Consider the following 26,166-nt stretch of genomic DNA (forward strand, 5'->3'; position numbering starts at 1 on the left):
ACAATTATGTATAAATTTATATAATACAAACCTAAATTTGGAAAATAAAAATATAAAAACAAAACTATATAATTAATTTCAAATTTATCAATTTTTTTTTGTCTTAAAAAAATTATAATTATATATATATATATATATATATATATATATATATATATATATATATATATATTACCATTTTCTTTAACAATAATATAATTAATAAGAGCCATGGCATGGTATGTCACTACTTATTTGTACATATAATCGATGTGTATATAGTTTGTAGTTTATTTACGTGAAATGACATGTGAAGATGAAATTATTTGAAATAAAAAAACTTTATTGAAAATAAATATATTTAAAATTTCAATTATATTTTTATGTTAAAATTGTGTTCAACTTTAATTGAGTTGGAAATGTTGTTATTTGAAAATGAATTTAAATAATTCACTAATTAAATTTTAGGGTTTTTTTTTAGAGTTACAAGACTATTACCTTTTCAAATACTTCAAAAGAGTTAAAAACAAGTGCCACATAGTAGGTAGTACCTCCACTTAGTTTAAATATAGTAATGTTGCAATTTGATAGGAAAAATATGAATTTATGAACATTGATTGGATAAATGTAAAATGAAATAATTTTTTTTTTTTAACTTTTATAAAATATATTATATGGTTAATATACATTTAAACTATAATTATTTTAAATTTAAATTTAACTTAAATGTATTATAATTATTAAATTTAAAAATAATAATTTAAATTATTAAATTATTTTTATAAATAAAAACAGTAAACATAAAAATCAAGACAAGACAAAATATATATACTAAATGCAAATATATTTCTTTAATTGTTTAGATTTCTCAATTTTTAATTGTTGGGAACGTATACTAATTCTTTGAACCAAATTAATGGAGAAGACAATGTTATAACGAGGGGCTCCTATCAATTCGATTCAATTTTCCAGCACTCCTAGGATGCTTAACAAAATATATTAATACATATTTCATGTCATTTTAATTTGTATTTAACAATTAATTCACTGAATATATATCTGGATATGTTCATGGCATTTTGCAAATTTCACATATCGGCAGTTTCTTTTCTTCAAATGGGAATAACCTTTTGATAAAGATGCAAAAGAGATTACATTAAGGTGTATGATCATAATTAATATCACATTTAATCACTTCTGTATTTTCATGTAATTTTTAATTATGCAATATCTATGTAATACTCCCTCTTATGCAAAAAAAAAGTAATTGACAACAGAAGTTTTTGATAACAAAAAATACTATTTTTATGTCAAAAATTATGTATATTTATAGTGAGTTGCAATAGGGATTTTAGAATTTCAATTTAATTATTAATAATTATTAGGAGGATGGTAAGGATTTATCAAATTTTTAAAGTATTTTTTATAGTAGTTTTAGAGACAAGTAGTTATGCCCTTTTTAAAATTTTAATTAAAAAAAGTCATATAAACAAGTGTCATAAGAAATGAGTCATGAGAGTTATGATTTTATGGACATGTAATATTTAATGATATTATGCATCATTAAATCATTGTAATAAATATTTTTATGCTCAGTGGTTAAACTCCATATATTTATATTTTAAATATACTTTGGGTAAATAATAAATTATTGTTATTCCATTTTTTTAAATAAATATATGATCCTATGATATTTGAAATTTTAAAATTTTGAAAACATAATTGAGATTATGGAAAATTTGAGAAAGTTATTATGTTAAACCTAATTGCAATAGATGACTCCAATTGGAGATGTTATTCCTTGATTTAATGTCAAGAATAATAGATTAGTTTTCCTTATTTAAACAGATGGAATCACTTCAAATAAACTAGTGCAATCAAACTACTAATATACTTAATATTCTAAATACTAATACACACAAAAATAAATATAATATTATAAATGATATGAAAATAAAACCATTTAATAATAAATTAAAAATATTTATAATTTTAAAATTTAATAAAAAAATTAAATTAGGAAAAACATTTATAATTTTCAAATTAAAACAATTTTCATGACTTTTTTTTTCTCTTATAATTTTGAAGTTTCTACATGATGGGAGTTAAAACAATTTACATGAATTTTTATATATTTATTAAATAAAAATACATAAATTACTATTAATAAAATAATAAATAATAAAATAAAGAAATAAAAATAAAAGTTCTTTAAAACAATGTCTTCTTTTATTACCTTTATTTATGGTTTTTAAAATCGGCAATAGATGTCTTTGTGGATTTTTTCTTCACAGAAAAACAAAATATAAAATACATTTATAAAACAATATTGCGTTCAAAATTTTTAGTGAAAAAAGAAATATTGCATTCAAAATTTTTAATGAAAAAAGAAATATATATACATTGCCTTTTGCATTGAAAAAAAAAAAACCAAAAAAATTATGTCAAAAAAATTCAACTTTTAAATATATCCCACTTATAAAAATATCCAACTTTATTATTTTAATAAGAGTGTCGGGAAATATTATATGTGAATGTTAGTATAGCCATCACACGTTCACAACATGAATGCCATATTCAACTTGAGAAGCCAATGGAATTTCTGCATAAATCCTAACTGCAACCTGTGGACTAAGGTACTATGCGCCAGTCTTTTCCAACAACTACATACATTGCTACGACATGCCCCCTGTACTTTCATGTGGGCTCTAGAATAGTTTTTATTTTTTTTATTAATTACATCAATACATAAATCATAATTACAGAATAAAGTTACAAGAATGGAACTAATTAGATTTTAAATAAATAAACAAATTTAAATATTATGAAAAAATAATTAAATTAAATTAGTAAGGTTGAATTATGAAAGAGAAAATAATTAAATTAAATTAGTAAGGTTGAATTATGAAGGAGTTGTAAATTTTTTTTGTTTAAATACAATTAATAACTAGTTAATGCAAAACTGAATGCATTATAAATAATAATGATGATTTTTTGAATAACAAATTTATAAATTTTAATATATATCAGTTTAAATGAAATTGCCAATTTTCAAAATTTCTGGGGCTTTTATCTTAACCTGTCAAAAATTATAATATGAAGTCTGGAACGAAGTAAAAGCATGTGCACGTCCCAATTGTCATCATGTTCACGCCAAAAATCGGTGGATGGTTTTGAGGAAACCAAAACATCTAAGTGGGAGCCCCTCTAGCGGTTTCAGAAATGATGGGGGTACCCCCTCACACTCACTCAATATGGACCATAGATCTTCACATGGGCAATTTAACTAAATTGTTCAACATGGGGGTTCACCTTTTGTTAAACTCTGACGGCTTTAAGGTCCCACATACTGTCAATCTGAAGCATTAAATATTCGAATCATCGAATCGTTCCAACATTTGTAAGACATAAACCTTGGTTTGTCTCTGAGGTGGTCTGCAATTAGATGCAAGTCATTATATCCACCACAGTGAACAATAACAATGCCCTTCTCATATAGTTCCCTATTCATAGTCTTTTCAAATCTTGCTTCACATATTTTGTGAGTATAGACCATAGCCAGTCGTGTAGTTTCGATGGTTTCAAAATAGAGAAGACGTTAAACTTGGCACTAGAGCACGATTCAATCAAACCCATTTGAACAACAATAGCGACAAATATATATTAATGTGTAAAATGTAGGGAAAGAAAGAAGTAAACCAACGAATTTAGAAACTTGAAACAACAAAAAGGGGGGTTTACCTAAATAATTTGGGTCTGCTAATACTTTATTAATGGGTAAAATGTAAGGAAGAAAAGAAGAAAGTAAACCAATGAACTTAGAAACTGGAAACAACAAAAATGGGGGTTTACCTAAATAATTTGTCTCTGCTAATATCCAAATTGACTCTATAAACAATTATGTATGTATTATTACATAAACGAGAAAATAAAAGGGACTGTTCTGTATAACAAAAGTATTCAACATATAAATTTGAGAAAAATTCAAATGTCAAAAAATCCCCTTAAGTAGAAGTCCATGTGACCAATATTATAAATTTGAGAAAAATTCAAATGTCAAAAAAATCCCCTCAAGTAGAAGTCCATGTGACCAATATTATTTGAATGAGGAAACCTCATGTCCATAGGTTTTCATGAGAAAATTCTACATTCAAATTAAATTAAGGAACCTAAAAAGGAGGCAAGTCATATTAGCACAATCGGTTGAGGATGGACCTCGTTAGCAAGGCAACCCAGGATCAAACCTCATGGGGGTGGTTGTGCCCTATGCTAGGGGGAGACAACATGCTAAAAAATCCAGTCAGCTAAGGGCTGGCGTTGCCCTGGCAGGTGTGATCCCCGAGTGACTTTGATGGCTTAAGTGCCCCTGGGTCACGGCTCTGGTGTGGCCTTGACGGGTGTGATCTTCGAGTGACTTTGACGGCTTAGATGCCCCTGGGTCCTAGGTGGGTGCGATCCCTGGTGGGTGTGATCCCCGAGTGACTTTGATGGCCTAGATGCCCCTGGGTCACGACTCTGGTGTGGCCCTGGTGGGTGTGATCCCCGAGTGACTTTGATGGCTTAGATGCCCCTGGGTCCTAGGTGGGGATCCTAGGTGGGTGTGATCCCTGAGTGATTTTGACGGCTTAAATGCCCCTGGGTCACGACTCCTCAAGCCACACTTCAAGCTTGGTGGATCACAAACAACTCCAAAAACAAAAACAAAAAAGAACCTAAAAAGAAAATTTACCAACTCTAAGGTATAACCAAAATATTTAACCTTGAACACTAAAAAAACAAAGTATTAAAAAAAGGAGATTAATAACTGTAATATTTTTGACAAATTACTAAAAAACCAGTAATCCTAAATACAATAATGATATTGTTCAAAAACAACTTAGAACCATTGATATAGGTAAATAAAGCTTAACCCTAAGCTTAATATTATAATAATCATAGAAAAAAAAAAAACCATATATAAGGAAGGTTTCCCTTAAAAGGAAATAAATAGTATAAGCATTAGAAAATGATAATAATCATAGAGAAAAAAAACGATATAAAAGGAAGGTTTCCCTTAAAAAGAAATAAATAGTATAAGTATTAGAAAATAATAGGATTACTATATATATATATAATCGAATTGATTACGGTTTATGTATACAAACCCTTAAACCATAATATTAAACAAAAATTGTAAAACTAGAGAAGGATATTGCCTGTAGAAATTACCTGAAATAAAAACCATATGTTCTATGTTTACAGACTGTGAACTTCTAGGACAGAAAGTTCCTCTAGAACATAATGGTCCATTTCCAAATTCGAAGGCAACCAAAGAAATTTTAAAAATTGGTTGCAAGAATTAAACAAAGGAAAACCTAATTGTAAATTAGGGTTTAATTGGTAAAAATGTCGTGAATCCACTTATAAACATATAATACGATGAATTAAAAACTGCGTGAAGAAGAATAAGGGTTATTCCATAATAAATAAGTAGATTAAGAAACTGCATTTACCTCTAGATAAGATTCTAGAAGCGTTTGGAATTTCAACGTTGTTCTGGAAAATACAGGCAGGAAAATTTGCAGCAAAAGTAACGATTTGTTGACATTACATATATACAAAAAGATAATTCGTTATCAGTATTACACTATTGCACAATGGAGCCAATTTCTTAAGGAAAAAATATAGCAGAGGGCCGAGGCCTTGCTCGGGCACCCTGAATGAACAAAATGGTAAACGACGATCTAATAATCCTTTGGAAAGAAAGAAGAAAGAAATTATTTTAACGTCCACGAGGTTAAAGATAACTTATGGGACAGATTGCTTCTTTGGAAAGAAAGAAGAAAGAAATTATTTTAACGTCCACGAGGCTAAAGATAGCCTATGGGACAGATTGCTTCTTCATCTGCTTGATGTATTCGGCCCTTTTTTTGTGAAGCTTCACAATAAATGCTCCCATCTTCCCGACAAACCCCTCATTAAATAGATTATCCCAAGAGCTAGCTGCCAGCATATCTGCATAACCTTCCCTGTTGTCTTTGAAGGCCTCACATTCTAAAATGAAATGTTTTTCTGTTTCCACTTTTCCGGAAGAACAAAAAATGCATACCCTTTCCTCCCACACTTCCTTTGGCCTTTTCAAGCGCCCTGTTTCACAACGGAGTTGATGAGAATTAGTCCTTAACTGAGCAATAAGAATTTTGGCTCTCCAAGAGATATTGGCCTCTATGTATGCTTTTGGTTGATGATTATGAGTGGGATTAAACACTTCAATATAGTAATTTTTCTTTCTTCCTAGCTCCTTATCCCAAGTATGTTTGTGGAACTTTTCCATAACAAAAGCTTTTATCTCTTTGCTGTTTATGGGACACGCATTCAAGCAAATACCCCATTTACTAAACCATTTGTTATTTTGCTGCATCCAAGTTTTTTTGCTGTTGCACAATCTATCATTAAAGACAACCTTAGGCCATCTACCCTCTTCCATTTGCTCAATTTTTTTTAAATACCTTATGACTCGCACCATAGCAATTGCTTCAATAGGAGCAGTCCCTGTTTCACTTAACAAGATATCATAAGGAACTGCACTTTTAATCTTAAATTTGTTTGTAATCAAACGCTTCTGAATTTTCTCAATTTGTCTCCACTGCATGTCGGAGGTACTGCTAGCCCACAGTTCACAACCATAGAGAATCACCGGAATCACTAGAAGCCCAAAAAGAGTTTGAGTGGTCTTCCAGTCCCATAACTCTGCCTCTCTACACCTATTTTGAAAAGCATAAAATGCTTTCCAACCCCCCAAAGTTCTTTTCTTTCTACAACCATTCCAGCTTAGATTTTTGTTGAAGTCAATTCCGAGGTATTTGTAATCCGCAACTTCTTCCAAAATGTTGCCTTCAAAGTAGAACTTATGTTGGTTATGTTTTCTTTTCTTAGAGAAGACCATTACTTTCGTTTTGCTGATATTGACTTGCATCCCCACACTTCTACAAAAATGCTCAAGGGATAGTAAGTGCCCTTGCAAACCAAGAGCCGATTTAGCAATCAGAGTAAGGTCATCTGCATACAAAAGAAGCCTTATAACAGACTTGCACAAATAGATACCATCACCCCCTTGCGAATTTAACCACTCCTCAAGCTTGTCGATATATAAACCAAAAATGGTAGGAGACAGTGGGCAACCTTGCTTGACCCCGATATCGCTTCTAAAACTTTCAGAAATGCCTGCTGAAGTTCTAATTTTGACTTTCACCTCTTCATACAGCCTATGCACAGCTGCTCTCAAATGTTTAGGAACCCCAAGTTCCTCCATTCTCTGCCAAAGTTTATCCCTAGGAACTGAGTCAAACGCTTTTCTGAAATCAACAAAGCAACAAAAGACTTCTTCCTTTTTCTCCCAAACTTTTTCAATGATGTGCCTTAAAGTTATGCAATGATCAACTGTGGAATGCTTAGGTCTAAAACCTGCTTGCCCTTTAGCACGCTTATCTCTTTCTTCTGCCCACTTGCTAATTTTGTTTTCTAGCATGCTTCCAAATAGCTTTGCAAACAAAGGGTTTATCATGATGGTCTTATAATTGGAGGGATTATTGACGTCACCGCTCTTGAAAAGAGGTATTGCTAGACTAGTTGTCCAATCTGTGGGGAGCCCTTGTTGTATGATATTGTTGAAGATTTTTGTAATGTGAGGTGCAAGAATCTTTGAGCCCCACTTTAGATATTCTACTTGGAGTTCAGCTAAGTCTTTTGCTTTTCCAACACCCAACTTCTTGATACCCATCTCTACCTCTTGTACCGTGAAGAGTTTAGTATCCGTGTTGACCAAGGGGGGAGGGTTAACCTTGGGAACCTGCTCGTAAAGTTGTCTTGCATAGTCAAACCATTTAGAAGCTGTAATATTATTTCCAATTTGTATCTTTTTCGGTTGGAGCTCCTTCCAAAATAATTTGGGATTATTTTTCCCAAGGAAAATTAGTTCTTCCCTCCTTGAAACCATGAAATTAGTCTTTTTCTTGCTTAGTAAATGCTTGTAAGATTTGAGCTTTATGTTATCCTTGTTTGACTCTTTCCACATTCTCCTTGCCTTTTTGCATTCCTCGTCAAACCAAGCATTAACCGGAAAGCAATTTGTTTCAGACTTTTTAATTTTTGTTCTTTTGCACTTTGCAAGTGCACATTGAATTAAATGTGTTAATTCGTGACTATGAAGGCTGTGAATTGTAATTTTCTCCTTCTCAAAGAGCCTCTCTAGCGTCATTTTGAAGATATTACAATTTTCTGGGGTCAAAAGAATTCTGCCCTGTGGGAGATTTTGTTGGACATGCTGAATTTTTGACTCTAATTGTTTCTTTCCAATCCAAGAGAAACATAAATAAATTGGCTTGTGATCTAATTTCAAATCCCACAACTGATCTCCAACCAAAACTTCTTCCATTTTCTCACACAAACCATGCGAGCAAATTACATAATCTACCACACTTGCTCCATTGTAAGTATTGCAAGTGAAATTACTGGACTTTGCCCATCTAGTCAAGCCATTACAAATGACCAAATCAAAGGCCCCACATAGAGTAAGCAATTGTTCACCGAAGAGATTGCAGCCCTTGTCCTCTGAAATTCTTTCCCACTGATGATTATTTTCTTCTGTAAGCCAAATAGGGTCACAATCATCTTTACAACAAAGAATGCTAGCTTGCTCACTTGCAGTCCTAGCATTGAAATCACCCACTATAAGGACTTCACCTAGCTGAGAATATGTTGCAATATCCGCTCTTAAAGCTGCAAATGGATCTTTGTGGTCAAGCCCTCTACCTTTGTAGATTTTTGAAACCTATGGCGCAAAATAGCATGCTGCAATTCTGATGTGGTTTCCATTTTCTGATATTTTAAAACAAATGAATTGCTTATTTGAGTCTTCTTTTTCTAACTGAATGAGACGACCTTCTTTCTCCCTTACTAAAACCATGATACCCCCGTGCCCTTTGCCATTCCCTGCTGCCTTGTTCCACACTGCCATCTTCCAGTATCCTTCAAACGAAGGTGTCTTGCACCCTTCATGCTCATGTGTTTCTATGAGGCAAATTATGTCTTTGTTTTCCGCAATAGGCCCTAACCCAGGTCCTTGTCTCCATGGGTAACCTCTGCAGTTCCAACAAACTAATCTTAAGGAAACCTGGGTATGACTTGATTGCTATTTATTTTGACAGGTAAGACTCACATTTGAGTCTTTGTCCCTGTTTTCCCATACTGACCTTGCTTTCTGATTTCCTGTTGAAGAGTTTGTTGCCTCTTCTTTATTACCATATTGCTGCTTTGTTCTAGAAGGAGGTCCAAATTGCGCTATCACAGCTTTGCCTTTATAAATCCATGCTCTCTTTCCTTCATCTCTCGCTGCCCTAACCTTTAAAATTTCCTCTCTTCTTTCCACCTGTTGTTTTACAGTTAAATCTTCTTCTAGGAAAAAACGAGAACCCTTCAAGAGATGTTTCTTGCTTAGAATAATATATTTATCACGCAAGCTAGGCATAATGACTTTTATGGGCCTGGCTCTCTCCCTGTTAAACTTACCCACCCTCCATGCTTGGCATATTTTTCCTTGCCATAGCAACTTGTCTTTCAAGAAGTCTCTTGCAAGGTCAAGAGTACATTCGTTTTTTCCATAGTCTTTCACCCCTTTAATAATTATGTTTGCTGCCCTATTTTGTCTTTCCTTTCCTTCACTATCTTGCATGTTGTTAACCTAAATATTTGTTTCTCCTTCCTTATTAGCAAAATTGCTAATAACTTGAGCCCAAGTTTTGGAAACTTTGGTGGAATCTTCTTTCATTTCTTCTTTTGCATTCTCTTCATGGTTGTTTATTTGGACAATCATTTTCCCTTTATCCTGGGATGATTTCACATTCACTACCTCTGTACTTTCCACTACAGATTTCTTTATGTTTTGCACATCCGCCTTCATGCGTTGCCATTCTGTCTTCCCTATCAGGAGAGCTTTCTGTAGCAATGCCACTTGTTCTTCTAATATTTTATTACTTTCTGCTAACGCCTTGTTCTCAGCCGTTATTATATGAATTTTATGATCTCTTTCCTGCCCTTTAGCTTCTAAAACCTCCAACCTTTGTTTTGCATTTAACAATTCTTTCACATAAAGATCAGATGACCAGGTGAGAGGTGTGGATGTGGGACTATATAAGGCAAAATCATCAATGGTTTTTCCTTTGGACTTCTTGTTGCCATGTGCTTGTGGAGGAGACTTGTTTGAGTGCTTTTTGCGTAGGACTCAGTTACTTTTCTTTTTAGATTGTTTCTTCCTTGCTTGCTCCCATTTTAGACGGGCTATTCTTTGTTTTAAAATGCCCCGATATTGTTTGGCATTGACCCAAACCCACTTCCCAGCTTTGGCGGATGAGGCAATTTTCACTTGCCCTAAATCATTTGTTTCCACATGTTCTGAAATTTCTGGTTCCTTTGTCATGTTTGAATGCATTTGCTGTTGCTTGCTCGCTGCTCAATACTTCCGCTGCATAAAAACTCCCTGTTTTCACACTGCTCACTGTTCGCTGCTCTCGCTGCTGCCCACACTGCTCTGCTTATATCGCTGACCACACTGCTCACCACGTTGCTATGCTCATAAATGCCCTGCCCCAAAACCCCATGGGCTCCATCTTTAGTTGTTCTCTCTGCGATGAAATCAAACGGAATCGCATGAAATTATTTTGCTCTCTCCGCTGCCCGAGCCCTGCAACACTTCCCCTTGTGCGTTTCCACTTTTGTTTCTTCTTCTCTCTGCAAACGAAGGGCGTTTCTTTCTGCAAACGGGTTATCAAACGGGTTATCAAAGAACAAATCAACACCATCAAAGAAGCAAAATGTTATAATAATAGTGGTGTTTCCATATCAGGATTTGGAGCCCTGATGTGGCAGTGCTGCTGACATAATCCCTTCAAAAAATTAAAACCCAAAGTTCACTTTGCCAATTGCATAAAATTTTGACCAAATTTTTTGTAAAACAATAAATTAATATCCCTCAATAATACTATATGTCACTAACAATAACATAATAATTAATTTGTATAACTCAAATATAAATTTGAAAAATTTAAAAATATTTGTTTTTATAAAATAATAAAAATATAATACGAAACAAAATTATAAGATTCGTTTTAAATTTATCACTTTTTAAATCTTCATTTGTTTTTTATTTTTTATTTTTTTAAATGATGGTTAAGTTTGAGAAAAGGAAATATAAACTCTTTTAAAAATATCGATGATATCAATAATTATAATTTAATCCATAACCTAAATAAAAAAATTAAATTAAATTTATGACTTTTATTATAAACATAAACTCCTCAAAATAAATGACTTTAATATTATAATTAAAAAAATCTTATTATTATTATTTTAAAGTATAATGTATTTTTTTTCGAAAATCAAATTATGTTATTGAAATCACTATTTAAAATTTACTAGCTTCAGTTTACTATATTTAGAAACCATGTATTTTTGGTCGACAAGTGATAGTTCTCATCTTTTACAAAGGTCAAAAAACTTATTAGACATAAAACATTGTGCAACTAGAAAGTAAACAACTATCAGAAGTCCAAAACATGGTATCCATATCAAGAATTTGGCAAAGTAATTGGAGTTGGGTCCTGTGCACTATACCAGGAAGAACTAAGGGATTAAATTCACATTTAATATGCTTCTCTATGTGAGCAACTCGAGCTTCCAACTCGTCCAAGCTTACCTGCATTTTCCATTGATAATGTTGAATGTTGTTCAACAAGGAGATAATCTCATTTATGTCCTAGTACTTCTCCCTTATCACACATCCCAATAGAATTTTTAACTACTAGTGGAGAGCAATGACATGCATGTTATGTGGACTTATCCCTCTTGCAGACAAGAGCGATCTCCCTAGACTTCAAAGAAACCTAGTAACAAACAACTAGGAACTGCTACCTTTCTCTAGACTATGATTGACTGAAACATATACTATGATAGAGGCCACTTACTGTTTAAATGAAATGATTGATGAAGTCCCCTTCAAATCTTTCGACCATCCACTCCTCGATGCTTTAGAGATCCTCCCGTCACTCCCCACAACTTCTCCATGATGTCCTAAAGGAGATATGCATAGACAGAAACAAACAAGAGATCAAAGCATCTAGTATATAACATAAGAGATAAATGGACTAATTAACCAATCATGTATCATAAACTGATCAATATGCAATCACAATCTATGTAGGTGATCAAGGAATCCTACAAATTATATCAACTAAGATGTAATTGAGAAAGAACAATTGCCTTTATATTAATAAAATGGAGAATAGCCTTACAACCATGAAGCCTTGATGTTGCAAGTCCCTTCCCACAATCTCCAACCCTCTCCTTGAATGAATAGCCTTCCAACCTTATTCCTGCAGCATAAGCCTACTTCCAATAGTCCTCCTCAATCCTTAAGCTTAGGTTAGCTTTATAGGCCAAGAGTGGGAAGTTTGGGATCCATTTTCCAAGGGATGAGATCCATTAATTATGGGATATGGATTCCACAAAGAGAGGGAGTTGCTCCATGATGGGAGGGATCAGGATTCAATATGCAACCATTCAAAGCTTGTTGGTTGGGATAGATGCTACCAACAATGCTTCTAGACTTTACTTTTTATTTTTACATGCATTAAGTCATGTTCGGTAAGACAATGCGTACTTATGCGCAATTCCTAATAAACTCTTTTGCGTATGCACATAGATTGACTAGAGAAATGCGCAGGAAGTCAAAAACAAGGTTTTGTACCATGGGATCCAGGAATTCCACTTTCTTTGGGATAATTTGTATTCTAACTTTGCAGGGAAATGCTTTAGGACACATTTGTGGATAGCGATATATCCAAACTGATGGTCATTTGCCTAATGTGACAAAATGACGTGTAACAATGCACATGTTGGTTTCGCCTTCCCCTAGTGTGGTGAGGGTCATAGAGCCAATGAGTGACCTCATCTTTTAATTCTGAGTCAGAGTAAACATGTCTTTCTTGATGGACTTGTCTATCTAACCATTGAATAACCACCTACGTGCTAGGAGAGGTTGCAACATGATAGTCAATCACCACATCTTGAGCCTGCAACTTAGCTTGTGACTAGCTCGACTAGTTACGTCCCCCAACCCCACGACGTCCACACATTCGTCAGTGCAACATTCTGCCCCCACAAACAATGAAATAATAAAAGACCACAAATAAACAACCCCCTGGCACCTCGGATGCCAAGCAATCCACAACTCCTCAGAAGCAGGAAAGATAGGCTCAGGCCTAATTAATTTAATTTTCCAGGTATTTACAACTAATCGAAAAATTACTCCCCTCCTAAAAATATATGCAATCAAATCAAACATAACAATAAAGGAGAAAAGAAATGCCAACTAAAATAGGGTGGGCATAGCCGCTTGGCTTAAGAACAACTTGACAGGGGAAAGTAGCTAGGTCCCTAAAAAATAGATCTTCTTACCTCAGAATATAAGAGCAGTAACCTTCCCCTATAGATATATTACCACAACCCCTAGACTTGACCAGTGGCAAACACGACCCAAAGAATAATACACATGCAACGAGAAAATGAAGGATACTTGGTAGTAACCATAGGAAGGAGGTATCATTGAGCAAGCCTGGATACCACCGTTTCTCCCTTTAGACAAGGTATATGATTTGTTCCCAGATGCAATTTTCTGTTCAACAAACAAGGCCACCTTATCCACCTTCACGTAGTTAGTTTTGCCTTCATCCTCCCATAGGAACAGGGAAACAAAATTACCAATCAACAAGGGCGTTACATGAATACTAACATGTCTGTTCCAATTCACTGCCCTGTTTTTTGGTAGCCCTGCCTCATCCCTCCCATATGAAAATGTTTGATGGGATAAAAAAATCCCACTTGCATCAGTGGACTTCTACACTCTAGGCATAAGAGCCTTCTCCATTGCGTAAACTCAACAAAAGTACTCTCTAGAGAATGGTCCTCGATATGATCGAACATAATGAAGTCACACACTTGTGCTTGAGGGTGTCAAGCCATGCAAACCCCCATTTAATTGCCCACAAAGTTGGTGGGGTGGCAGACGGTCCCCCAAACTCATTAATCTTTTGTACATCCACTCCATCAAAGATCTTTTTATTTTAATTTTATAAACCATAAAAATTCTAAAATACAATATCATCAAAAATATATAATTTATAATATTATTTTTTAAAACATAATACAAAATTATACTTTATATTAAAAAAAGTTATTCAAATTTATTAAAAGTAAATAACAATTTGTAAAATATTTTAGGGATTTTCATATACACATGAATAAACTAATAAACTAAACCCAAAATCTATAATTATTCATATAATAATTTTTAAAATATAAAAAGTTAATAGTTATTAGTTTTTTTCCATATTTTTTTCCCGTAGACTATTTTCAATATCATAAACATTAAAATATCATTTCATTATATTCTATTATTATAAATATTTTATTTTAATAATATATAATTATTAACTTTTTATACATTAAATTTTATTATTATAAATATTTTATTTTATTATTTTTGAAATAACAATGTTATCATTAATTATTTCATCTCATCATATACTTATTATTAATTTTATTTCAAAATTTCATACACTTATAAATAAATCAATAAATTAAATAAAAAAATAATCAACATCCTTATCATCAATGAAATTGTTTTAACAATACTTGATAATTTTTAACTTTTTCATATATTTTAACCGTACTTATAATTTCTAACTTTTTAATATATGATATTTTATTTTAATGATATATAATTATTTCATTTATTACTATTATTAAAATATTATAAATTTTATTTTTTAATTATTAATAGCCTTATTAATATTTAAAATAATTTAAATGATAATCATAATAATGGATAATTTATAAATTATGAAATTCAATATTAAAATCACCATTTGATTTAACCAACCTATTTACCAGCATCATATTTTCAACACAAAACAGCTATGACTGCGCATCAACTTTATATAGACTATTATAATTAAATATATAATATATGATCGCATGGCCCAATGTCACCCAAACACCCACGTGATCACCAACCTCATACACGCCCTGATTCACTGAACTAGGCTTCTACCTTGATCAATTTCGGTGTTTGTTTTTCTTACGAGTCCCAACCTACTCAACTTGTAATTGTGGTTCGCAGGCCACCAAATATTCGTGGGCTTTTCACAGCTGGATCTTTCCAACGCATCTACATCTCTACTTACCATTCCGACACCATTCCTCCGCTCCCTTTGTCTAATGGGACATGGATTAATGTCGATGAGACACATTCTGCAATCTTTGTGAATCTGTGTTCATTACACCTAGTCTAGAGGTACGCAACCCGATTATCCAATCTCTGCATTTGTTTGATATGAAGTACATGGAATGATGTAATTCGTTCTGTCGGTTTTGTGGGCATTTTTTGGGTCAGGATTCCATCGTTGTTCACTGCACCCAGTATTTCTGTTGGAGTTACTGCAAATTCTGTGGTGTTGATCGGGGGTGTTGTAATTTGTTATTGATACATGGCAAGAGCGAGGGATTTTGAAGTTGGGAAGTGTGTCAAGGAGTTGGGAGTAAATGACATAGTCCAAGCAGGCCTTCCAGCCCACAAGGCTGCAATCTTCTATGGCAAACTTCAACGAGCTATTGCAGAGCTTGGAGGATCGGATCCTTTATTATGGCAGAGAGTTTCAAAGGAGCTTTTGAATCCCCATTACCCACATACTCTGCACCAGCTTATGTACTATTCCATTTACAAAGACTGGGATACTGCCAAGAATGGGCCTCCCCTTGCATGGTTTCCTACTCAGTAAGTTCCTCTTTACAAGAAACAAATAAATTCTTTCAATAGCTCAGTCAATTCAGAGTTACACAGGCTTCTAGTGGTTTAGACAGTATTTTTCGTTTAGCTTTAAAATATACTTATATTAAACGGCCACGTTGAGAAACTGGCAAAACTTTTAAAAACTCAGCATCACATATCAGATATTGATGATTTTCCAAAACTGTAAAACTAAAACTTAGCATCTATTAGCCTGTGTATATAACAGCCAATAAAACACTGTATACATAGCAGCATAAACAAAGATACTTGGCTGCCCTCCGGCCATTCCTTAGCCTTGTGGTAACATAAACAATTGTGAAAACATAATGACAACACACAAGTCACGAATCAGACTAAATGAGGTTGAGCTTCAGAAGTGCATCTGCTTTCCTGAGAAACATGGGCATTCTCGCCCCTTTCATTGTCTGCCTTTTCTAGTAAGGCACCACCAAATTCCATATGATTGTGATTCAATTTCATGGGGTAGCTGACTGAGTTTCTTTGTCAAGTCAACCTGCCAGCCCCCGTTTTCTGCTATCCTCCCATTCGGTTTTGTTTGGACTGAATTACCCAAAAGTGTAATTCCCCAGTCAGCTAGCCAGTCTGCCAACATAATCTTGACGTTTCTGAGAAATGTTTTCCTAATCCATTCTGTTTTGCTATTGATGAACCAGTTAATAGTGTTTGCATTCCAAGAGATGACGTCAACAATGTGTTCAGAGTCTCATTCAAAATCAATGGATTGCTGTTTTAGAGGCACATTTTAATACCTTCTATGACTGGAATCAGCTCAGCCTGGCTGTTTACTTTCATGCCATTATTTTGTAGAAACACTACCTTCATTAGGCCATTCCTATCATTAAGTACTCCTCCACTTCCTGATCGGCCTGGATTGCCTTTAGAGGTGTTGGTGTACATACATATGTGGTTAAGTTTACTGAGGTCAGTGATCTAATCACTGTGCATAATTGACTGATCACTACTTGGTAGGTGAACAACCTAACCACCCGTCTTTAATGGTGACCTCCTCCCAGTTTATTATAAATATGGGTGATCTCCTTGTAATTGTTCCACAAATACATAGATTTATCTCTGTCAGTTCCATTTCTTCTGTTGCCGTTTTGTGTGCATGGAGTTCAAGCTCAACCATGATCTTGGTTAGTGCCCTTTGTTTTAAAACATGATATTAAAGCATGGGGCATAGAGCTTTCTCCATCACTTGTGTTTTTTCATTGGTGATGGCCTTAGGCTCTTAGCCATGATCCTCTGTTTTTCGAGCTCTCTGCTATTTGTGGGGTTTTTGGTATTGACTGGTGCCATATTTGCTCATTCGTGCTCTTAGCTGGCCCTTTCTTTGTGCCCTTGGCTGACTGTTGTTCACTTCCTATTTTGGGTCATACTTCTAAGGTTTTAGCCATGGTAGCAGTTTTCTGAGTGATAACAGAAGTCAATGGTGGACGCTTACTAGAGAGATGGCGCTTATTGGGTATGGGCACGCTCCTTGTGATCTGCCGCCAGCTGGGATTTCTGGTGGTCGCGATATTCCTGGTTATTTGCCTGACATGGTGGGTCAATTGTGTATATGGGATTCCAACGCTCTTGGAGCTCTGGATTCTTACATTTGAAATGGGCTTCCATATTCTGCTGGGGGTTTAACATCTGCTGACAGTGGTGGTTTGGGAGGCTCCAGGCTGGAAGGAAGTGAAGGTTATGGGTGATTGTCAGGTTCCTCCCTTGCTGACTCTGTTTTAATGGGTCAGAGGCCAGGTTTTGGAAATGTAGATCCTGGATTTGGGGGAAGTTACGAAGCTTAGGTTTGGGCTTTCAAATATGAAGGCCTGATGAGCAGCTTCCACCTGATGCATTAAATAGCCTCTTTGTTGAGGGTTTTCCTACTGATTGCACTTGCAGGGAAGCTGCACACATTTTCCATCCATTCATTGATTTCAAAGAAGTTTCACTGGTACAAAAGAAGCCTAGGCATCTTGGTGGAGATCTTCTTGTTTTATATTTATTGATTTTACTGATGCAAGATGTGTTGCGACTGGCTTAGAAGCTTTACAAGGGTATAAGTTTGATGAAACTAACAGTGAGTCATCAAAAATCAGCTTTGCTTAGCCTTTCGTGGCTGGTTGGAGTTCTTATGTGGATCTTTGATGGCATTGCTAGCTTGTGGTTACTTGGTCCTCTTCAGAGTTTCAGTCATACATAGTGTTTGGAGCTTTCAGCCTCTGCAGGCCTCATTGCTGGTTAATGGTATTTGCTTCTGTTTGAAGCCTTTGTTTTGGTTCCTAACCAATGCCGATTTTTCTGGATCATTCATGTGGTAGTTGTCAATGTTTTCCATCCTTGTGCCTCTGCAACCAATCCTCTTTTGCATCAGTGTTCAATCATGTTCTTTGAGGTTACTTGGCCATCCTCTTCAGAATTTCGGTCGTACTTCCTGATTGGAGCTTTCAACCTGCACAGGCCTCATGCTCTTGCTTTTCAATGCATCTTTGAGGGATTTCTTTAGTTCCAGATCTAAGGCCTTTCAGCATTGGCGTTACTCCCTTCCAGGAGCCTCATTTTGGTCCCTTCCCAAGGTTCTTCCATTGAACATTTTGTATATGGGCACCTATCATGGCCTTTTAGTCAGGACCCTTTATTGTGATTTTACATCCTTTTCATGCTTCCATAAGTTGCATGTATGGGGGGTTGGTGTACATACACCATTGGGTTAAGTTTACTTAGGTTAGTGAACTAATCACTATGCATAGTTGTCTTATCACTGATTGACAGATGAACTACCCAACCACCCATCTTTAACGCTGGGCTCCTCCAAGTTTATTATAATTATGGGTGATCTCTTTGTAATTATACAACAGATATGTAAAGTTAATCTTTCTCCCAGTTCCATTTCTTTTGTTGCTGTTCTGTGTTCTGTTTTATGTGTTGGAGTTCAAACTCAAGAGTGATCCTGGTTAGTGCTCTTTGTTTTTTAAACACGACCATCAAAGTTAAATTTAGACCTCTTTCACACTGATGGGAACCTTGTAGACAAGACCATTCTGGTTCTAGATGGCTGTACCTTAACTTAGCATGAAAGAATAAGATATTCTTCTTCGACCAATACTCCAGAGCTTCTGATTCCAAAAAAGAGAGGAATGAGCTAAGGTTCTTATGGATGAATCTTAGGAGATTCTTGAATTGAAAACTCAATTGTGTGCCATGTTTTTTCAGGAGGCAGGAATTTATCCTTGAAGACTCAGTTGTTAACTTGTTCCTTGCATGCCACAGGGTCCATATGATGAAGAACAGGCTATTTGGTCATACCCTTTTGGTGTAGTTCGATTTCCATACCAATATTGCAAACTTTGGCACTGTGATAATATTGGAAATGGTCCGAAAAACCAAAAAATTGTGAAAACCATGAAAATAACGGTAAAAGTTGTCAAACATTGGCAAAATTAAGATACCACTAAAATATTGGTAAAAATCAGCAAACATCGGCTAGGCCAAAAAATCGCGATTCGGGATTTTTTCGTGATAAAATTGGGATGTTTGCAACACTGTTCCATACAGCTTAGGCCAGTTCCTCAGGGTCTCCTGGGTGGATGAGAAAAAAGGTCAGATTATTCCAAAGGAATCAGTTTATTTAGATCAAATTTCCAATGCATAAGTATGGCCAAAAAAGAAGTGGAAGTTGCATTCCTCTGCTGCCTTGCACTCACGGCAAATTGAAGGTCCATGGATTCCTTACTGTCTCATAATCACCTGTGTGAGAATTTGTCTTTTACTGCCAGCCAGCTAAAGCTGATATTTTACACCCAATGGGGAGGGAGACCATAATCCCTTCCCAAAGGGATCAGAACCTGATATTCCTTTTCATTGAGCACTTGAAGGTAACCCTCTCTTACCAAGTAGGTACCCTGTCCCTCTGAATTCCAATATAAAACCTCTTCGTCTGAATCTGGAATAATTATATGGTCTGCAAGTATGATTTGAATCATTTTAGCTGTTGCCTCTATTGGAAGTAATGCTTCCATGACTTCCAAGTTGTCGTGAGTTGTAATTGTGTGAGTTCCTAGGTTAATAGTTATACTAGCTATTTTTAGTAATCTGGATCCACCATTTTCGGATCTAGAAGTATCATGTATTCCTATATATGTAATGTCTGTGAGATCAATTAAAATATAGTGTGTTTGGTGTTGTGTGTTTAATCACTTTATCTGCTCGAGGGCCAGGAAGATGTGAGGGAGCCCGAATGTTAATGTTTATGTACATATTAGTATAGGTATGTGAGAGTTTATTTTTAATGTGTGAGATTTTTTTTTGTGAGTCAATGTGTAGATCTAAATTGTTTTGTGGAGTATGATGTTTTGCTGAAGAGTTCTGTTGTGGTGGTTTCTGAGATCTATAGATCTGAGTGTAAGATCACTAAACTTGTGAGATTCATATTGGTGTTTTGTTTACTGTGGGATACGTTGCTTGAGGAGGTGCGACTGCAGCTTGTGAAGACTGTGTGAGCTGTTGGGATCTTCTTGTTTGGAGGCAAAGTTAAGGGGAGTTTTTTTTTGAGCTTTGTCCTTCATTAGGAGATCTACGACTGGTGAGATCTGGAAGGTCTGTTTAACTACTGTCTAGCTTTCCTCCGGGTGTTCTGTCAAAACTTTCCCTCTGCCTGTTCTGTCAAGTCAACGTTGTGCATCTATCACCATATTTCCGCATAATGGATCTATGCTCGTTCTTGTCAAAACAAATGGATGCTATTTTCTATGGACTGGATCCATCTGTCTGACGAATATTCACCTCAGCGTCAGCAAGGCCTGTCGTCCAGATTTATTCAGGCATAGAAAGACACAGAGCCAAAGTGTGAAGAAATGCAGTCATGGGTTAGCTGCTCAAGTCACATTGATCTACGGTGAAAAATTAGGATATCATCACTGCAATGAAGGTCTCTTTGTTATGTGCTGCGTGCAAAGATTTGACCGTCTAATTCACACAACAAGAAAAATCTCACAGTATTTCTTTCAAGATCTGGTGGAGCAGTTTGATGATGTAACGATATTATATTCTGACCCATAAACTATCAGATAAGTATATATTGGCGCTCGAATCCTCTGTTTCAGCCTCATTTGTTTTTATTTGCATTTGAAGGTCCATAAATAAATATAGATTGGCACTCCAATCTATTTCAGTCTCAATTTTATTTGAAAATCGCAGTGGAGATAAGGGACTGCAGGAGGCTAGAATTAGGCTCAATGCCTTCAATACCATGGAGGAGGTGGCTCATGCCTATGACCATGTCATTATAAGATGTGGGGTTCTAAGGCCTTGCTTAATTTCCCACTCCACAATCTGAATGTTCAACGAAGAATGGAGCTTGATCTTCGAAGATGGAGAGGTTCGCAGAATTGAGGTGTTGACCACATTGAGAGAATTGTCTGAATTTCTTCGTCGGAACAACAGAAATATAGTCCTTTCTGTTGGAGAAATTGCAGGGCAATGGAATCGATGGACACCAATAGCAGCGTTCTTGATGATCTAGGAAGGCCATCAGTTTTGTTCGTCCACAAATTGTTGGCACTCATCTTTGAGATCTTGCATTACTAGGGATGGTGAGCAGAGACAGGGAGATGATTCAGTCATTTGTATACACAAAAGATTAAGCATCAGATAGGAATCTATGGGATGCATGAAGTGATAGCGTGGGCAGAGTCGATGGAGAAATCTGATGCTCTGATTTTATGCAGGGCTTATAGCATTGAATTTTGGGTCTGTTTTTAGGGTTTCATATGTATTGTGTGGTGTGGTTTGTATTTTTATTAAAGTTGTAGTATGCTATTATATTGTGCAAAAATAAAATGATGCAGAACCACAAAGAACAGGCCAACCATTGAATAGACTAATGTGACCCATTGTGCTCCGGGAGCATTAGTCACAGGTAGTTCTTAATAAGGTCAAGCTGGTGTGACCCGTCGTGCTCCGGGAGCGTCAGTACAGGTTATTTTATACAAGGTCAAGTTGTAGAATTGTCTGCTGAAGACATTCTGTACCCAGAATGCTATCCTAGATAACTGGTGAATATAGCGGAAGGCCATATATTCAATAGATGGTGGCAGTTCCATAGGATGCTTCAGTATTGAGACTGATCTGTTGTGCACTAGGAGGTTGAGAAGCGTCAATTATGAAAAGCATGTCAACGATGGTCTGAAGCAGTTATGTCTTAAATGGATCAAGTGGGAAGCTCGAAAGTGTGGTGAAGAAAAGAGTGGAAACCGTGATATTTCAGAGTGGATATGAGTGCTAGTGATGACCATATCAGAAAAATTTGACAGAGATTCATTCATTGTTGTAATGTCTACTTTCTGTTTTTGTCATGTAAGCATTAAGGGAGGGTATTGGAAGTAATGCTTCCATGACTTCCAAGTTGTCGTGAGTTGTAATTGTGTGAGTTCCTAAGTTAATAGTTGTACTAGCTATTTTTAGTAATCTAGATCCACCATTCTCGGATCTAGAAGTATCATGTATTCCTATATATGTAATGTCTATGAGATCAATAAAAATATAGTGTGTTTGGTGTTGTGTGTTTAATCACTCTATCTGCTCTCTCTCAAATTTTCTAACAGCCTTAGTAAATTTTCTAGATCATTTTTCGATATCTCTCCATTGAACATCTCTCCCAATAGCTATGTAATCAACAACATGGATCATACCAACTTATTCAAGTAGAGGAATGAATTGGTTCAAACTATGAATTATGAAAGTGCCCAATGTCCAGCCCAAGCATCCTCCCAGAACCCTGAAGTCTTTCCTTTCTGGATGTTTCAAAATCTAGTTCGTCGATAAGGGCTTTAGTATCAATCATTTTATTCCATATTGAATATACTTTTGGCCGATCATCTCTGTGTAATATTGCTCCAATTTGTTCTTGTAGGAATATGGCAGATGAGTGTTGAACGGAATTCCTTTCAGGATGGGTGTGCAACATGGAAGAGATTCCCTTACACCCTGACAAATTCCTTACACGCGCGATGTTTTGAATCTTCCATTTTTGGTTAGTATTAGGTTGACAGGTTCTATGACAGTTATCATAGGTTACTCTTTAGACATTATGATCCATTGGGGGATACACATGCTAAGTCGGGCATATGCCTTGAGGAGATATTCCTTGTTACATGTGGTGGATGATTCCTTTCATGAGGAATATTATTAGCCATTGGCCCATTACTTTTGTAACTACTCTTTCCTCTCTTGTCAAGCTTGACTCAGTAAAGGAGGGCACTTTAGTTAGGTTTATATACAGTGAGCTTGAGTAGAGTGATTCTGCCAAGAGAGTGGGTTGGGATTGGGAGAAACCAGTGTAGTCCGTTGAGGACAATGTTATAACTTTTCTATTGTGTGAATGAGAAGATAGTGGTCACTTCTCCAAGTTTTTGTTTTCTATACACTAGATTCATGTTGTTGATTTATGAGATCTACTCTTTATCTATTTACAGTGTGATCTCATCTTTCGATATGTGCTAGTGTACACTCTTGAGTTCACCATTCAACATTTGTGATTATGCTTTAGCTGTAGGTTAATTGTATGAGTGTAGAACTGTATAGCACACATATGTAAAATTATGACATGGTATTAGAGTTGTGCATCTGAGATTCTCTAGATCCATGTACAGAATGGACTGCTACTTGTGATAGGGAGATACAACAAGAGCTTAATGGGTGTGATGCCTGGAAGACTCTAAAGGTTGGAGTGACCCATGCCTATGAGAGCACCAGGACCCGCGAGAGGTTGTGGGTGAGATCCCTGTGTAGCTTTAGTGATTTGAGTAGATTTGTTGCTTGAGATAGGCATAATGAATTTGTGATAGGTTGATTTTATTGTCTGGTCCATTTTGTCAAGTGTGTTTTATGTTTGCAGGGTGACTATGTTGATTTTTGATAGCATCGGATCTGATCTAAGTCTTGAATTTTGCAGGGAGGCTTGGGCACATGTATTCCAAAGAACCCAGAAAGCGTTTTGGGAAATTCCACCCGGAGACAGTTTTGTTAAAATAATTAATCATTTTAATGGGACCCTAAATCTAAACCTAGGAAATTAAAATAATTAATGGGTATTAATCTAACTGCGGGTGTAACTTCTAGAAGAAGACGAGGATCAAGCAGAAACGATCTTAGCCATTGATTAGCTTTTAATCTGGGCCATTGAATGTCAACGAGGAGATTATTTAAAGAAGCTTGAGGGTCATTGGAAGACACACAGAGAGTTGATCAGTCAGATCGAATCGCTGAAGCTAGAGGCAGCGCAGTGATTTGTAGTGATCACCCAGTGAGGGGCAAAAGGAGTTTTGGATGGAGGATCTTCTCGTGAGCCAAGAATACTCAGCAGAGAGGCAAAGAGAGACACAGAGGAGGCAGCGCAGAGGCCAGAGAGGGTGATGCAGAGCCAAGAAGGGCTCACCCAGGCCCCACGCAGAGCCTCCCACGCAGAAGTCTGAATTTGCTGAGGAGGTTGACGTTTCTGAGCTGGGAGGGCTAGAATAAGCTCTAGAAGGCAAATCGATCTCTAGCAGAGGTGACGCAGGGACTTAGTGGCTGACATAGGGCCCAAGCTGGGGCAACACAGAAGTAGCCGGGGACTCGTTGGTTCCACTGCGCGATCAGCCGAGACTTGCAGTGTAGAGTGAGGTAATCTCACTAATTTCTTCTGCTGAGTGATATTCTTTGTAACTGGATTTTCGGGAAGGCATCCAGAAGTTGTATTCATAAATACTTCAGCTTAATAATAAAAACCCTCAGATCTGCTGCACCGGTTTTCTCGCATTGGGTTTTTCCGGGGACGTTTGTCCAAAAACAACTGTGTCATTTGTGTTGTATCTTTCTCTATTGTTCAGTTTCTTGTTTCAGCATATTATTTAATTGGTGTAGGCTGCAGTGTATGTATTTCGATGTTTGCCGTAGGAAACTGCAAATAGCTTGTTCATGTAAATCTAACAAGTAGGAGAAATATCATCAGTTGTTGCAGTAGGGATTCCACTGTAAGGAATTTTCACATGGTATCAGAGCAGTGCAAGTGAAGCAAGAAGAACAGTGCCAGAGAACCCAACGCTGAGTAGAAAAGGAGATCGAAATAGCTGCAGGAGGCAGTAGTTTGAATCCCCAGAGGGGTTTGCACAGTCCAAGCCAGGAGGGCTGAATTTCGAGGCAGTCTCTCTCTGAGTGAGTCAACAGAGAGGAAGGGCTTCTAGATTGAAATTTTGTCGTGGCAGAGGGAGCAACGCTGAGCCTCAGTGTGAGGAAGAGCTGGTGGGACACAGTTTTTCTGCAGGCCGTTTTGTTGGGCAGAAAGACGTCAAAAGAGAGAGAGAAGCACAGTGAGGGAATTTTTCTTGAGTAGACTTCCTGCGAAGAAGTTCGTTTTCTTACTCACTGAGCAACAACAGTAAGGAACAGAGAGGAACAATTCAACATTTTCGTGGCAGAGATGGCAACGAGTGGGTTGGGAGATCAAGACAGGTTGGATGGGTCATCCAACCACGTCATCTAGAAGGCAAAAATGTCATTCCTTCTAGATAAGCTTTCTCTCAAGACCTATGTCGACAACGTGGTGGTTGAGCTTGCAGATCCAGATTCGCTGAAGAAGTACCAAGCAGAAATGGCGAAGGCAAAGAGAATGATCCTCGACGGAGTGAAGGATCATGTAGTCTGTCACATCGCTAGCAGAGGGACTGCTAAGGAGATGTGGGATGTGTTGTCTATGCTGTATCAGGGATCTTCCGAGCAACGAAAGATGTACTTAGAGCAGAAACTGAGATCTGCACAGATGCAGAAGGGGGAGCGCATAGATTCGTTCCTCACGAAGCTTCAGGAGACCCGTGATGAGTTAGCAGCTGTGGGGTCTACACCTCAAGGGTTCGAGTTGGTTAGACTGGCCCTCAATTTAGTCTCAGATGAGTGGCAAGTCTTTGTCCAGAGTATCCTGGGTAGGGCGACTTTGCCAAATTGGGATGAGATGTGGGCAACTCTTAAGCAAGAGGAGCTGAGGAGAGACTTGGTCAAGTGTAAACTTGACGGAAGCAACAAAAATGGGTCAAATCCCAAGGAGGAGGATGAAAATGCAACCCTTGCATCCAAGGGGCAACAGGAGCAACAGAGGGGGAAGAAGGACGTCTCATAGATCAAATGCTTTAGGTGTGGTGAAATGGGTCACTACGCAACACAACGTCCTCTCAGGAAGAAGGACAAAGATGAGAAGCACGATCTGAAGGTTGCACCCGGGAAGATCGAGGAGGAGGAGTTTACCATGACAGCCGAGATACCTCCAA

General features: G+C 36.5%; 1 protein-coding gene and 1 pseudogene across 2 annotated transcripts in view; both read left to right on the forward strand.

Annotated features, from left to right (window-relative positions):
• The first annotated feature begins 15,133 nt into the window (after positions 1–15,133).
• LOC149187618 (putative CoA ligase CCL12) overlaps positions 15,134–26,166 on the forward strand; it is a 258,764-nt gene continuing 247,731 nt past the window's right edge. Inside the window, exons 1-2 of one of the 2 annotated variants that reach the window (XM_089411405.1) lie at positions 15,134–15,364; positions 15,464–15,844. In XM_089411405.1, the coding sequence (XP_089267531.1) occupies positions 15,558–15,844 (287 nt within the window). In that variant the 5' untranslated portion in view covers positions 15,134–15,364; positions 15,464–15,557. Of the gene's footprint in view, positions 15,845–26,166 lie in introns of both variants that reach the window. The other variant, XM_089411406.1, reaches the window with a different exon arrangement.
• On the forward strand, positions 17,286–18,431 carry LOC149187619 (RNA-binding protein 2-like; annotated as a pseudogene).

This window comes from Pinus tabuliformis, chromosome 3_1 (genome assembly GCF_031772625.1).
Source record: "Pinus tabuliformis cultivar Carrire ecotype Pingquan chromosome 3_1, CPIR1, whole genome shotgun sequence".
Taxonomy (NCBI): Eukaryota; Viridiplantae; Streptophyta; class Pinopsida; order Pinales; family Pinaceae; genus Pinus; species Pinus tabuliformis.